The 16,166-nt window shown below is 48.2% G+C and overlaps 1 protein-coding gene across 1 annotated transcript in view; it reads left to right on the plus strand.

The window, feature by feature from the left end:
- Positions 1-10,730, plus strand: part of PRRX1 (paired related homeobox 1) — a gene marked incomplete at its 5' end in the record, with an annotated part of 36,168 nt that extends 25,438 nt beyond the window's left edge. The window contains 3 exons of the mRNA XM_083867085.1: positions 5,215-5,390; positions 5,889-6,070; positions 10,370-10,730. Of these exons, the coding sequence (XP_083723211.1) occupies positions 5,215-5,390; positions 5,889-6,070; positions 10,370-10,508 (497 nt within the window). The 3' untranslated portion in view covers positions 10,509-10,730. The remainder of the gene's footprint in view (positions 1-5,214; positions 5,391-5,888; positions 6,071-10,369) is intronic.
- Positions 10,731-16,166: the final 5,436 nt, after the last annotated feature.

Below are 16,166 nucleotides of genomic sequence, written 5' to 3' on the forward strand. Positions count from 1 at the left end.
TAATTGGAATAATTTAAACATTAAGATAGGGCTGAAAATAAACCAAATAAACAGCGGAGGTTAGGAAAAAAAGCTCAGCTGGTGTGTAATGAGAGGAGAATGATAGTTCAAAAATGTCTTTAGTCTGACCTGTACTCACAAATGAAAACCTGCTGTTATCCCTGTTGTACAGCTGGGCTCAGTATTGCTGTTGTATTGAGGTACATCACTTAATAGGCATCTACCTTAACATATTTACTTTTCTGTTAAGTGTTATCTTCATTCCACATTGCCTCCATTTGTGATGGCTGCTGTGATGGTGTGGGGTACTTGCACCTTCTCTCTGTAGCATTTGTGTGCACTGAAGTTAAACCTCATTTCCATTGGAAAATACTTCCCTTGCGCACAGAAATACGCACAAGCTAGAGTTTGTTTTCTCCTGGGAGGCTTTAGAAAGATACTTCAGGCAGCTCTGAGTATGAAATCTTATCCATTTGTGTCCCCCTGCCCCTCTTCTGTTCCTGCTCACAAAGACAATGGATGCTGCTGCTGGACCACAAGTTCCCAGTGCCCTCGGGAGGAGCAGGGTGGAAAATTCTGTGAGCCTTGTCTCAAATCAGAGGGGCAGGGCTTTGTCACTGAGTGGACTTTGTTATGTTCCCATTCCTCTTGCTTGGAGTCTTGTTTTTGCTTTGATTAAACATTTTGGGTCTGGCTTTTGGTTCTGGGTTTTTTATGATGCCAGTTGACAAAGCTGCCCTGCACCAAAAGTGTTGCAGTGCTTTGGAGGGATGTAATGAATGAAATGCAAAGCAGAGCGTGAGTAAAACTGGGTTGGGAGTGTGAGATGGGCTATAAATTGGATGACTGATGCTGGGGAGATGAGCCTGCCCAGAGCTGGGGGAACACCCAGAAATATTTCTATTCAAGCTTCATGAAATTTAAGTTTAAACCCAATAAAAAGCCCTGCTCCTTTCCCTTCTATTCTCCCTTTTCCTTTCTTTCTCCACCAATCTGAATAAAACTTTCTCTTTCTCTGGCTTGCAGTAGTTTTTGTATTTTAAGAGTTTTGAGTTGTTGCCTTTTTAATTTATAGTTTATTATTTTTTTCACTGTGAGATCATTTGTCTTGCTTGTTCTTAAATCTCAAACATTGGCTTCTTATTTTGAAGGCTGTGATTAGAGTGCAATTCATTATTTTCTTTCTGGAATCCTTTCTCAGTTTACAGTTTCTATAACTGATGTGACAAATCTTCCTTGCCTTACCATACATTATACTGTGGTTAAGTGTCTCTGTCCCTCCCTTAATTAAATCCAATTGTTTACTTTTGGTTCGGATCCAATTAATGAACTATAATAGTTGGTTCTGGACTTAATAGAACTGGTCAAAACTTTTCCAAACTGCCCACACAATGTAAATCCCATCTGGAAATTAGCTTTTGTTCTGACCTGGAGTGAATGCAAGTATGCACAAGCATTCCTGCAAACTGGAAATGTAAAATATGTTGTGGTTGTAAGTATTGATTAAAAAAAATACCAATCTTGAGACTCCTAAATAGGCATTTTGTTCTCAACTCTTATTTGCTTTGGGGTTTTTTTAATGCATTTTATTTTCAATGTGGCATCCCAAGAGGAGCTGCCTGGCCATGCCCCAGTGATAGTTCCAGGCACTGGGGCAGACACTGCACTGAAGAGAACAGATTGGAGTGTCTGGAGGTGTGGATCTGCCTCACTGCAAGAGGAGAAAAGACGAGGATGTTTCATGCTGAATCATTAGGAGCACTCAAGAGTGCCTTGGTGCACTTGTGTGTGACACCAAGACTTGCAGGTTCTGGGGAAATGTAGAAGTAACACAGAAAAACGCAAATGTGGAAACAGGAAACGTAGTCCCCCAGCCCAGCATGGAGAGTTGGGGTTTGGCAGTGGAATTCCCAGGTTTTCCAGTATTGAGTTCTGAGAGGAGAGCACACATTTCCATCTCTCTGCAAGGCACATTTGCAGGCTGCTCAGCTCTTGAGAACACTGTACATAATGAAATTTTTCTGATTAAAAGAACATTGACAAAAGATTTCTGACCTACCTAAAAAGCTTTAGTGCTGTTTTCCTCTCCTCTCCGTTTCTGCTGACTCCAGTCACTAGTGCTGTCAACACTGTTTAGGAATGCCATTTTTTAGTGTTTGGCATTGTTTCCTGATAAAGAAATAATGACAGAGAAGAAGAAATTCCCTGCTGACATGCTGGAAGCAGCTGGGGAGTGCTGTGAGCAAGGTGACATTTGCAGGCAGTCTGGGGTTTAGGTGTGTGCAGCCTCTCATTAGCAGTTTGTAACCAGCACATGGCAAAAGACACAGACTGACCAAACTCATGCTGCTCTGGATTAATATCCTGTTGTTATCTTTCTTCCCCTGCTACCTTAGTCACTTCCGTAGACACTCAGTATGATAGTATTGTTGCTTTTTTTTTTCCCTTTTAAGGTTGGGATTAATACATGGGAGTTGTAGTTTTTGTGTTTAGATTTGGATGTTTATTATTTTTTATTTATTTACAGACTTATGAGTTCTGAGTTTTAATTAGTTAGTTAGAGAAATGAGGTAAAATGGAGTACTTTTTTATTTTTATAAGGTTTTTTAAGGACAATTTGTCTAATTATGAAATGGCACTTAAATTATTTTTACTCTAAACCTACTTGAAGTCTGCAATGTGGACTCCATCAACCAATTACAGAAAACTACCTAAACCTATGAAGAAGAAGGTGAAGAAGAAGGACTCAGACAATACCTAAAGTCCTCTACCTTGACTCACGTGTATTGCTATATACTAAAATCTTAAATCTAAGTTTTTCACCCTGTGAGATCACACAATACTATTCAAACTATACACCCACAATCCCAGTGCTATCACTTAATTTCAGAAGCTTGTTCCAAGGCCTCAAGTCAAATGTGGAGCTTGCTTGAGGGTGTCAGTGCCCTTTAGGACAGAAAGCCTGAAAATTCCAGCCCCCAGACTTCCAACAACCTGGATCTTGTGCCATCACAGAGGTGCGGGCGATGGGAGATGCCAAAATTCCAAAGCTCCCTGTGCTTTGCTGTCACCTCCATGCAGCTCTGTCCTGGAAAAGGGGGTCTCCATGCCAGCCCAGGCTGGGGTTGCTTTAGGCAATGTGACCTGGCTGTGAGCCTCCCAGCACAGGGGACACTTTCCATGCCTGAGCCCAGCTGGTTTGGGGGCAGTAATTACGAGGTGAGCTGTGAATCACCGGCTGTGAATCTCGCTTTACACCGGGAGGAAACCAGGCAAATTGTGCTTGGCAGGGGGAATTCTTGTTCTCCGGTGTTTTACAGACTTTGGCCCTTCTTCTTGCTCCCCAGAGGGATATGCTCACCCCTCCTCATGTGTAGCTGTCACACAGGATCGAGCCACGGCCAGACGGCCTCGGGCTCGTGTTCCCTCCAGCCAGATGTTGTCTTCTGGGCAGAAACTGAGGCTTCAGAGGCCTGGGTGGGATTCTGAAGGGGTCCCAAAGGCTTTTATTGGTTTGTTCATACACTCCCCATAGGCAGGGTTTAGATTAGAAACCAGCATGGAATGGGTGACTCCAAAGGAGGCCGTGTTGTCTCTCCAGCAGCTGGTCTGGCAGTGTTTGTGCCATTTGGAGGGACGTTTGTGCCCCGAGGCTCCTTTGCTGTGTTGTGTGGTGCACAGCAGCACAGCTATGTCGAAATGCAGGGCCAGGAGGAAATAGCTGACCCCTTTTGAGAAGGGTTTGATGATGAGTCAAGAGACGGACATTTCCCCTTCTAAAGAAGGTTTTCCCCCTTCTTCACAGGGGGTGAACCCTGTGATGGCATTAAACCCCCAGCAGGGAGAAACGTGTGCAGGGGGCTCTGCCCAAGCAGCAGTTAAATCCCATCCCTCTGCTCCCCTGCTTTGCTTCCCACTACCTGAGCTGATAGATTCACCTGTAGCCCTGCATTAATTCCTTTATGCCTTTGTTTTTCTTGCACATTCCTGCCTCTGCCAGTCCCTTCCCAGCTCAGCTTTACAGCTTAGTGTGCCTGTTAAAAACTGGTCTCCAAACAGTTCCTCTCATATATGGGAAAACCAAGGGCATAGTTTTGCACCCAGGAATCCCCAGGCTGGAAAGGAGCCTTCTAGGGATCATCAGGCTGTTGGAGGAGGATTAGGGATGGAGGCACTGTAAACCTGAAGGAATTTGAAAACCCTACTTTAATTTAAGAGGAATGTCCTTTTGTTCCCAAATGGATGGGCCTCGATCCAAAGGTGTTCAGGTACCAGATGGGCTGTGAAAAGCAACACAAACAGGTGGTGAGGACAACAACTGCAGATTTCAATTTCCTTGTCAGTCCCTCCCTGGGCCTTACATACCCCCTGGAGAAGAGGGGGATAAGGGGAACTGTCATATTTGCACGTGGCAAAAAGAGTGACTGTTGAGGGGGTGTTCTCCATCTGTACATAGCAGGTCAAGCCCTGGGACTCTCAGGGTGACACTATCACCTGGCCCAAGGTGTGCAGTGATGAACTTTGAATATGATTCATGAGCTTGTGCATTTTTACGGATTCAAGGATCAATACCCTTTAATGCTGATGTGAATATTGGCTCAGGTCCCCCCAGGGTAATGTGGATTTTTTGCTGGCACCCCACACATACCAGTGTGATTCAGATGTATTAATTAATTTCTGAGGAAATGCAAACCAGGTACAAAACAATACTTGCTCCTATTGGTTGTTTAACACCTTGCTCGGCTCGGCAAGGCAAGGAGGAGGCTGCAGAGGGCACAACTGCTCCTCACTCACAGTATCCAACATGCTCTTACCCCAGAGAGCTGTATTACACCCCAGTAAGAGCAGTCCTTGGAAATTTGAAGCCAAGAGAACAGGGTTTTGTGATTCTTTGCCATCAGAAAAGATTTCCAGGATTGTCAGGGAGATGCATTTTGGGCTTTTTTGCTGCTTTTTAGAGATAAGGAAGCTGAGACCTGGGGTAGCTTGAGAGAGGAGGTACAAGTCTTATGCGGTGGAATTGAAAAATGAATGCTTGGGATCAGTGCACTTTCCACCTCCTCTTCCACTAGCACAGCGTGGTTAATGTGTGGGGTTGAAACTGGGCAAGCCCCTTCCTAAACCCTTTCCCTCTAGAAACCATTGAGGTCGTTCACCCTGTGGCTTTGGGCTCAGAGCTTTCTCACTTTTCACATCCCCAATTGTCTCTCCTAGATGATCAGCTGAACTCAGAAGAGAAGAAGAAAAGAAAGCAGAGGAGGAACAGGACTACCTTCAACAGCAGCCAGCTGCAGGCACTAGAGAGGGTCTTTGAGAGGACACACTACCCCGATGCCTTTGTACGGGAGGACCTTGCACGCAGAGTCAACCTCACTGAAGCCAGAGTTCAGGTAATCCCAGAGCTTACACCCAGGCACACCTCACCTGGGGGATCCTCGGGAAAGGCAGCAGAAATCCTTGAGGTCTCTGTGGCACACGAGGGTCACCAAGCTCCTGGCTTGTGCTGTAGTTCAGCCCCAAGGGCACCATGCCCTGAGGGAGACTGCCAGGCCTGACCTGCCACCCCTGCCCGGTCAGATGTGTCCATATGACTCATCCAAGGCCAAGATGTTGGATGCTCAGGCTGCTCATGTCATCTTGAGCTCTTAGCTCGCAGGCCTACACCTTCTGAAGGTCAGAGCAGGCCGTGGTGTGTTGTACAGCACTGCCAGCTCTTGCTGCATCCCTCAGCCAGTCCCTCAGGGCTTTTTCAGAGCAGGCACAGGGATTATCTCATACGTAGGGTTCCCAGGGACAGGCTGGGAGGCAGGCAGCTCCCACAGTGGGGCTGGGGCCAGTGTCACAGCAGAGCCTGTGGTGACTCCGGTGGCCCTGTGCTGTCCCCCCAGGTGTGGTTCCAGAACCGGAGAGCCAAGTTCCGCCGGAACGAGAGGGCCATGCTGGCCAGCAAGAATGCCTCCCTGCTCAAATCCTACTCAGGGGACGTGACGGCCGTGGAGCAGCCCATTGTACCTCGCCCCGCTCCCAGACCCACCGACTATCTCTCCTGGGGGACTGCCTCACCCTACAGGTGAGTGAGCAACCCTCTGGACCATCCCAACAGTGGTCCAGACAGCTCTGATGTATCCACATGACACAACTGGGGGATGCAACCCTTGTTCCAAGGCCTCAAGTCAAACATGGTGCTTGCCTGAGGGTCAGCACCCCTCAGCTCAGAAAGCTGAAGTTTTCAGCCTCCAAGGGTCCAATAGTGCAGCAGTGTGACATCCCACTGGCTCTCCTCACCTGTTCCCACCCCATCTCGTTGCCACTTTTGCAGTGTGACATCATTGTGTCTCTGTGGTAGCTTCTTTCCTGGGGGTCTCTCTCCAGGAAGTTTTGAAAGAGGCTCAGGTAGAAATACATGGAAGCAGAAGGTTTTCCCTAGTGCATCTGGTTTGTAGCAAGGAGAAAACCTTTCCATGGGACACAGATGCCGGGCAGGAGGGCAGAGCACTTGGGGAGGCTCAGCCACCACGCAGTGGCCAGAAGAGGGAGTTCTGTGGCTGTCCCGTCGCAGTCCCTGCTTGGGACGCCAGGAAGGGCTGGGAACTCGCTTCATCCATGTGGAGCAGTACTCAGCACTGAGCCGGTGAGCAGTTTCTATTGCCTGAGCACAACAGTGTGTGTGAATGATGTGCTGTGGTTTGCCTGCATTAAGGGCCAGGTGACAGGCTGGTGTTCAGTGTCCACCTCCTGTGGTCAGTGCTGCTGAAGGGATGACAGGAAAGGAGCATGGATGTGGCAAGCCCAGTCTCTGAGGATCTGGAATGTCCATGCACATCACAGGCCTCCCTGTCCTCTCTGTGCCATTCCTGGCTCTGCAGGAGCTGGGTGTGGACACAAGATCCACAGGACGTGTTGGTTTGTGGGGAGCCAGCTAGCTCACAGGCAGTTGAAAATGAAGTTGGAGGGTGTTTTTTAGAACAGTGGCTTCATTGTTGGTCAGGACCATTGAAGCCTTTGGCTGGGTTTCTTCCTGTTCATCTGACCTGGTCACTGCCAGCTTCCCACTGCCCTCCAGGAGCCACACCATGCACAGGACCTCTCTTGCTTGGTCACCTTGACCCTCTTTTTTTGCTCCAAGCATTGTTTGCACAGTAAGAGCTGCAAACATATGGGCTTCCTGTTTGTTGCTTCAGTTCTGTGGGGTCCTCCTGATCCGCCTTGTATCTCCAGAAAAGCAAGTCATGGATCCAGCCAGATATGGAAAAGGCTGCTTTTGGTGGCCACCAGCTTCCTCTTAGAAATGGCCCTTTTCCTTTGGATTTTTTCCTGAGGACTGCTCTCTGTCAAAATCCCTCTTTCTGGGGTTGAGGCTTTCTCTCTGTGAGGTGTTCCTTGGTGCAGCATTCAGGAGGTGAGATCAGGGAAGGGAAGCGAGTTCCTTCCCTACCCCAGTGAGACTGCACTGGTCACAGTAGCAGATCCCTGCTGAATGCTCATGGCTCATTTCTACCTCCCACACTTGTAAAAAGACATCATCCCTCCCAAGATGTTGTTTACACAGGGGGCTTCACAATCACTGCTATGAGAAGACCTGGCAAAGGTGACTCCCAAGGGCACCTGGCAAGGGCTGTCTGAGGTCACTTGCAGCACCTGGGGTGTGCTAATGAGAACAGGGGAGAAGGGACAGGGTCAGGGATGGGTTCTCAGCCCCTCAGGTCCAGGCTGTGCCTATCCACCGTGCAAAGACACATCTTCCCCTTGTCTGAAACCAAGGTGTTTCAGCAAAGAGGTTAGCAGCTTACACATAAAAGCAGGCTGGAGTGCCACCCTCCTGCTGCCCTGCACTGGCAGAGGAGCACAGCAGCTGCTTTTCCATACTGTGGGATGCACAGGACGCTCAGACACTCCATGCTCCCCAAGTTTCCTAATCCTACTGATCATCTCTTGGCAGTCACATTCATCTGAAAGGGCCAGGCTGCCACAGCCTCGTGAGAGCTTTGCAGTCAGGTCATTCAAATATGGACCCTTGGTGAAACACTGCTGAAACCCTGCAGCCATGAGGAGTGTTTGCATGGCCCTCTGCCCCCTCCCCATCTTCCAGCAGTGCTGTACCTGCCCCTGATTCACAGCCACTTCTGCGGAGGCCCGGAGCTGGGGGGTACCCGGGGCTAGTTTTACTCTTAGATCTGGGAAAAGTTTTCAATCTATGTGTTTATTCTCCAAATACATTCAGCCACAGGCCAACCAAAGCTATTTGCAGATCTCTGTCACCCAGACAGCCAAGTAGATACTATTATTTTTTTTGAAGTTGAAAAATGTTTTGCTTAGGCATTTTTTTAGCAGAGGTTCCTAAGAAAACAAGATGGCAGCCCACACTTCCCACTCCAGCAACCTTTGACTCCACGGGCCACTGAAAACCTTATTTGAAAGAAGGATTTTAGGCCCCAGAAACATGATGCTCCTCTGTGTTTCATGAAAGCATACAGCTGAGTGGAGGAAGGAGATTGTTTTCTCTCTGCCTGGATGGGGTGAAGGGAGGGTGCAACAGGGTGACTTCAACCCTTATTAGAGCCTGGAGAGTATCTGGAGCAACACACAAGTTATTCTGGTGTTTGGACAGAGCCTTCTTGTGCACTGCTCCTGGTGGAATAACCTGATGAAAGAAAGCACTTCTGGAGATGTTTGGTTTAGCAGGGATTTCACTTGGCATCAGTAAGTGAAATCATCTTCCCCACACCTCTGGGGAGCTGGGAGCCAGAGGCTCCCAGGATTTTCAGCCCCAGACTTGGCCAATTGGTTTTGTATGGAGACAGTTTACACCCCTGACTGAAAACTCCTGTTTTATCTAGTTTAGAGAACCTTTGAAGGTCTCCAAATTTCTTCCAGCTCAAAAACATGGGAGAGATGCATCCTGTGGAAGCAGATGGGCATGGGGGCTTAAGTAGCCACCACCTTTACACCTCGTGGGGCTTTGTACCCTCCTGCAGGCAGCACTTGGCTTCTCCCACTGCTGCTGACTTAAGGGTGAGGGAAGAACCAGCCCAGCCATGGAGAGGGAACTGAAGGGATGCAGCTGGTTGAGAAGAGCTCCAGAAACACACATCCACGTGTTCTGGATGCTGGTGAAATGCAGATATTCCCTGGTCTGGATCTCCTGCAGACTGAGGATTCACACAGCATTGGGTGGCAAATAAACTCCTGGGAGGTCAGAAATGCCAGCAGTACCTCGGGGTGAGCAGGCACAGCTCCAGCCTGGATCTGTGCAGCAGGTGCCTATCTCCCTGCAGGGAGATTTGCTGTTGCAAAGGCATTTCCAGTTGGGGAGGTCAGTGCTGGAAGGATTTTTTTTATTTTTTTTTTTAAGACAGAAAAAGAAAAAGACAAAAAGGCAAAAAGCTCAACCCATTTCAGTTTTTTGGTCTGTGGATGGAGCAGAGCATTTCCCAGAGCCTCAGCTGTGAGCCACTGGGGCAGGCAGATGGAAAAGGTCAGCCCCAGAGCTGAGCTGGCCTCCAGCAGAGCATCTGGGGCTTCCTCCTGAGCACTCTGTGTTAAATGGGCACCTCTAGTTTATGTGGTGCTTTTCAACTGGTTTTGATCTGTGGACCCATGTAAAGGAAATGCAGCAGGTCAAATGCTGTGCTGGGTTTGGGGGAGTTGGCTGGGGGAGCTGCTTTTCACAGGAACCCATGGGATAAATGGATTGAACAAGTTTTCTAGTGGTCTGGAAAGCAGCTTTGCAAATTTTTTGGTAGGATAAGAAAGAAGTCAGAGATCTTTGTTCAGCCTCTGCTGTCAGAAGTAATGTTTTTCATTAATAAAGTCACGGTTTTAAGGGAGAAAAAGTGGTTTATGTTTTGAGTTTTTTTCTTCAGCCTTTGGGATATGCTCTTTATAATCAGCTGAAGTTTTGAGGGGAAAAAATGTGGAAATTTTCATTCCAAAAGGCTGAAACCAGAAAACATGACAATTGTTGAAATGGGTTTTTCCCAGAGTGTTTCTTTAATGTAACATGTGTTTGAGAAGTGACGTGATTTCACAGGCTGTAAAACCAGCAATTGGTCTCATCAAAAAGACATTGCTTCCAGTGGGAATACTTTTAAGGACAATGGTCTGACTGGCAGGCTGACCTCATTGCAAACCTTCTTGGGTTAGAAAATAGGAAGTGGAAATTTTTCCTGTTGACTTGAACCAGCTTTGGCGCTGGGTGAATGAACAGCAGAAGCAAGATGCTAAATCAAGGGGTGTTAAATAAAGGGGAGTGGTAATTCTCTGCTGACACCAGGAGTACACCTCACAGGTGTGGAAAAAACAGTGGTGGTGATTTCTGCTGTGGTTTGGAGGCCACATCTGATGTGATGTTTCTCTTTCCATCCCTCAGTGCCATGGCCACCTACTCTGCCACGTGTACCAACGCCAGCCCAGCACAGGGCATGAACATGGCCAACAGTATTGCCAACCTGAGACTGAAGGCAAAGGAATATAGTTTACAGAGGAATCAGGTGCCCACAGTCAATTAACGACTGCAGGCAGCTGCCTTTGCAGAAAGAGAAAACACAACAGCACCTGTCCTGCTTCGCAACTTGTCTGTGCTGAAAGAAAAAAAAAAGAAAAAGAGAACAACAACAACCAAACCAAACCAAACCAAACCAAAAAAAAAAAAAAAAAAAAAAAAAAAAAAAAAAAAAAAAAAAGAAGAAGAGGAAAAAAGCCAGCCCTCACCCAGAACTGAACATGGGGAGCAAATCAGACCTGTGAGTGATAAGGTTCCTCCTTCCTTTTGGGATAATGCCACCGTTTTTTGTTTTTTTCTCTTGTTATCGTCGGGTTTATTGCTTCTGCTCAATATACTACGAGCTTCTTCAGTAAAGGACAGTCTCACCCTTGCTGGTTTCCATTTTTGTACGGGACTGCAAAAAGAAACCTCTGCCAATCTCAGCCCATGGATATGTCCCACCACCAGCATGCTGAGATGCAAAGCTTGCTCATCTCCCTGCTGACCCAGCCCACCCTAGAAGAAGAATTTGTTTGGTCACCAATTTCCATGATATCCACCCAACCCTCATCCCTCCAGTCCCTTGTGCCACAGAGGCAGCACATTCCTATCATTCTGCCAGAAGTCCATTTAACGCAACAAGATGGATTCCTGCTGTCTGAGTTGCCTGGAAAACCTCCTTGGGCTCTGCAGAGCTCCATTGTTTTGTTGAGTATTCCCAGCACTGCTGCCTCAGAAAGCCAAAGAAGAGAGAAAAGCCAACATGGGAGTGCAGCAGGGGGATCTCTCTGTAGTGCCAAGAACAGGACTGTCAGGACACTCCTTTCTATGCCTTACAGTTTGTGCCACAGGGAAAGGCGTTGTCCAGATGCATTTGTTTTATATATACTGTATATATTTATATATATAAGATAATACATGCAAGCTTGGTTGGTGTTTTTTATTAAACAAAATAAAATCCATTGAAAACGTTTGGGATGTTTGTGCTGCATCCAGGTGGAGCTGTGCATTGAAATTCCAGGCACAGCCTCCCTCAGCCTTGTCAGAGCTCTTCCCTGCAGCCTTGGGCAGCACTGGGAAAGGCAGCTCACGTCCTCCCGTGAGAAACTCCAAAGAAGTGGTGCTGGAGGGAGCCACACTCCTTTGCAGATTTTCCCCATGGGCAGCTTACAGAACAGGACAAGGATCTCCTCTGCAGTCAGACTGGTTCATGTGGCTCTTGGGAACATGCAGGGACATTCCCCAGGGAAAGTCTCTCTGAGCACAAGTGATGTCTCAGCAGGGAGCATCCCACCAAAGATCACATAACACTGCTCAGGAAGGCTTGTCCTATAACCTTAATCATTTTCCCTGCCTGCTGTCCTCCCTCTGGGCTCTGGAGACCTAATTAGGACCTAATTTATTTATCTCAGTGAAGAGTAGGGGAGATGCAGCCCAAAAGGCTTTTCTTCCACACACTCACCCTGAGGAAATTAGGATCTTTCTCATTGCTGGTGGTGCCTGCCCCTTACATTTGGGGGAGGAGGGGGTTGATTTATGACAAACAGCACTTGTGTCCAAACTGAGATGGACTTTTCCATGGGATAGCCCCACTGAAGGCAGCAGAGCTACTCCATGGTCCAAGCTGGACCATGAGGGAAGGAGAATGAAGCTCAGTCATGAGAAATACTTCTGGTAGAGTGACTTACATCTCCATGCTGGTGTTTGCTGCAGACACACTGGGCATATGTAGATGTCTGACAGTGGGCTTTGATAGCCTAAAACAGCATGTTGCAGGAAATGAGGAATAAATCTCCTTAAATTGTAGGTGAAAATTAAACTGGCAGAGGATGAATGGAAATGTAGCCAAAATATTTGGCCTAGCACAAGGAAAAAAGCCCCAAATCCAAACTGGAGTAAGTGGTGCCTGTGATTGTATGCATTGCTGCTGGATTTATTTTATTTTATTTTATTTTATTTTATTTTATTTTTCCTGTATGTGTGGGTATTTTTGAGGGGAAAAAAACCCCTAATTGTGATCAGGACAAGAAGCTAAAAGTCACAGGCAGAACACCAGGGAAAAGGGAGGCAGGGTCAGTACTGCACATTAAGGAACCCATCATGTTCTGTTTGATCACTTTTTTGGCCACCTGCAGTCTGGAGAACCTAATGTGAGTAAACCAAAGTATTTCTACCCTGCATAGTGCAGGTCCAGCTCCTAGAGCCAAGGGATCATGTTGGAAATCTCAGGCTGCACTTAAAAACCCACTGCTGCTTCCTGTGCCCACAAAAAACACACAGACTATTGAAGATTGTGGCCAGAAAGGACCCAGTGCCTTTGAGCAACATCACTCAAAGGTTGAACTGAGCACCTCAAGCTGGTGCTCTCCATTCTCCTTGCCTTGCTGCCTTCCTCCACATCCCACCGACATCCCAGCAGTGACAGCAGCCTGGATGAACTCCCCTGTGCTGGCCTGAGCACTCACCCTGGAGTTTCAGGTCTTTCCTGCAGCCTCTTGCTGGCCTGTGTGGCTTTCCCCCAGTCTTTGCTCAGCTTTTCTGCAGTAGAAAAACCACCTTGGGCAGCTTTTGTTGTTGTCTGTGTAGGAACATCCCTTTCTGAGGTTATCAAGGGGCAGTTCAGGGAGCATGAAGCTTCTGGTGCCTCCTTACCCAGCCATGGACTGAGATCTCCATCCCCACACTGTGATGTTCACAGGAAGGGACTCACAAATGCCTGTGCTAGCCCTTGTTCAGCCTCCTCACTTTATGTGAATTGTCTGGCATGGGGCTGCTCCTGCAGGAAGGCTGTGAAAGCTTCTGCACCTCCAGTTTCAGCTGGGTCTTCCTTGGGCTGCTTGGTCAGGGATGCCACCACAGCTGACTGGGCTGTTGTCAGTTCAGATAAGACCTTGACATCCCCTTTGGTGACCCAATATTGCTTTGTTTACATGGATTTACTAAGCAGAGTCCAGCTGGATGAACAGACAGCTTTTGGTGTTGGTTTCTTAATTACTGGTGACCTCAGCCAAAAGACAGCAACTTGTTGTCAATCAAGCCAAAGTGAAATTTTAGACTTGTATGTGTTTAATCTGTATTTTATTAAACCATGTAAATATATGTGCAAATCAAGGGCCTTATCCTCAAAGAGTGGAGTTCTCCAGGGTTTCAGCAGATTTTCAGTTGCAGCTCTGGGAAGTTGCCATGGTTACCATGGGTATCATTAAGTTTGGGTACCATTCAGGGGAGAAAATGTGTCTTAAGGCATTTTTCTCTTGCCTACTCTGTATGAGTACTGCTTTCTCAGGCTTCCCCTTTCTCAAGAGAGAAATAGGTGACTGGTTCCCTCCAAGTGGGAATTTTCTGCATGACAAGGATGGATGATTGACGAGGCTGTTGGAGCTTGATGAGTGAAGCCACGAGATTCCAGATCTCGTGTACAGGAGATTACAGGAAGTGTATCCTGTAAATTATCTCTTGCTTTGTGATGTAAAATGTACAGTGTTTGCACTAGGATAGAAATGATCATTTTCAATAAAAGGGGGAGGAGACTCCCCAATCCTTTCTATAAGCTGCCACATCTGTGTCCCCTGTGTCTGCCCTGAGGTGTCCTGCAGTGTCGACTGGGGCTGGGAACTCTCTGGAGCCCTGCAGGGGGGAACAGGAGCCCGTGGAGCTGGGCTTGGGCTCAGGCCAGTTCAGGAAACATCCACAAAGCCTTCTCCTAGTTGAGGAAGAGTGGAGACACACCCATGGCTGTGTCCACAGCTCCCCACACCCCATTGGGCTGGTGAGACACCAGGTGGGGCTGGATGTGGGACAGGAGGGAGCAGAGGGGTCTCCCTTCAGAGAAGGGAAGTGAGGGAGGGATGGACATCCCCCTGTGGGTGCTGGGGATGGGTGACCAGCAGGGAAGGAGGGGAGGAGGGAAAGCTACAGATGAAGAGAACAAAAGGGTTGAGTCCCCTCAGCTGTGCAGGAGTGAGCAGAGCTGGGCTCAGCAGGGAAATGCCTCCACTACAAAGCAAGGCAGGGGGGCAGAAGGAGCTCAGAGGGTCAGCAGGGCTAATTAGTGAAGGCTGGTAAAGTAGGGGTGGGAGTGGTGCTGGGTTTGTCTCCTGAAGATGTGAACTAGGCTGGAGTTGGTGAGCTGGGTCTCTGCTGGGAGGCTGGTGGACTTCTGCAACTTCCCTTCTTGTCACTAAATGATTAATTCAGGTTCATGCCAGCTGTTGGGAATCTGGGCTGTGTCTGGGTTGGGATCCCATTTCCCTGCTGATCTGGATTCTGGCCCTCCCTGGGCAGTTAAATTTCAGCAGGGCAGTCCCCAGAGAGACCTCTTTAAGGGGACCTGGGTATCTCTGCAAGGCCCTCTGTGGCGGTGGGTTGATGAGCGCTGATGGTTATCCTTTGCTAATATGTTATGTGTTAATGTTGAACAGTTCATGCCTTGTTACCTCTTATTCTTCCTATTCTTAAGATGAAATGGCAGTTACCTGTCAATCTTGTTGTTTACATGGCACCTGATCCTGCCAGTCAACCAGAGACCTCTCCCAGTGTCTGGAAACTTCTAAGAAGAGTCCTGGGTCATTGGTTGGAGCCAGGGTTTCCCCCTCCTACAAGTTAAATTATGTACCCTGAATTCCTATCATTGGTCCCCATGCTCTGCTGTCCCACGTGTTCTTTTTCCCTCTTTAAAAACTGAACCCTTCAGGCGCTCGAGGTCTCTCCGTCTCTCCTGCTCTCCATCTCTCAATCTTGGAGCCTCGGCCCTGGGGTTGGAATAAAACCTCAGTTGCTGTTTCATCGGAGAGTCCCGTCTCTCATTTCATCTGCGCCTTAGCAGTGGCTCTGTTTCACTGACTCAAAGACCCCCAAGTTGCGGTGGTGCCAGGGCTGGCCGGAGCCAGCAACACTGGGCAAACCACAGCAGCCCTCAGCAGTCAGCCATGCTGGCATTCCTTGGAAAACTGATTATTTCCTCCTCTGAAGCTGAAATAATAATAATAATATCACCCTCTTGCTTATAATTTCTCAGTTGCCAAAAGAAATAGGTTTGTAAATAGCATTGTTTCCAAGTTGGTTTTGAGGCTGGAGTGGTTTGGAGCGAGTTGGAAGAAACCTTGGATCCATCCAGACCTGCAGCCAGCTCCTCTGAGCTCCATTTGGCCAGGTGTCCATCTCCTGGCCTGGCACTGCTGTGGCTCCTCACCTGGTGGCTCCAGCTCTCAGTTTGGCTTGGATGTTTCCAGCAGGATCAGCAAGGATTGGCACAAGCAGGGTGTGTAGCCTCCCCTCACCCTGCAGGTGTCTCCTGAGCATACACTGCACACCTGCCACAGGTCTCCACATTTCCTGCTCACCCCTCAGTGGAGACAGGAGAGTGTCTCCATGCCTGAGGGTTTGCCCAGAGGGGCTTTACTGTTCACCCTTCCCCTTCCTGCCCCTCCAGTGAGATCCCAGATGAGCAGGGGCAATGCCCAGCAGCTTGTTTGGGTGTCTGCAGCCTGGATTTGGGGCCTAGCACTGCTCCTGGGCTCACCTTGTCTTTTCCAGCTTTCCCAGCAGTTGTTTTGCTGCCCCTCAGCTGCCGGAAACACCTCTGACTTTGTCGTCTTCTCATCTTAACAATTCAGCCACCACACAGGTGGGTTGTTCTGTGTCTCTGCCTGTTCAGCAGATGTGATGAAATCACCTGAAGCAG

Source organism: Zosterops lateralis (genome assembly GCF_965231275.1).
Source record: "Zosterops lateralis genome assembly, chromosome: 9".
In the NCBI taxonomy this organism is placed as follows: domain Eukaryota; kingdom Metazoa; phylum Chordata; class Aves; order Passeriformes; family Zosteropidae; genus Zosterops; species Zosterops lateralis.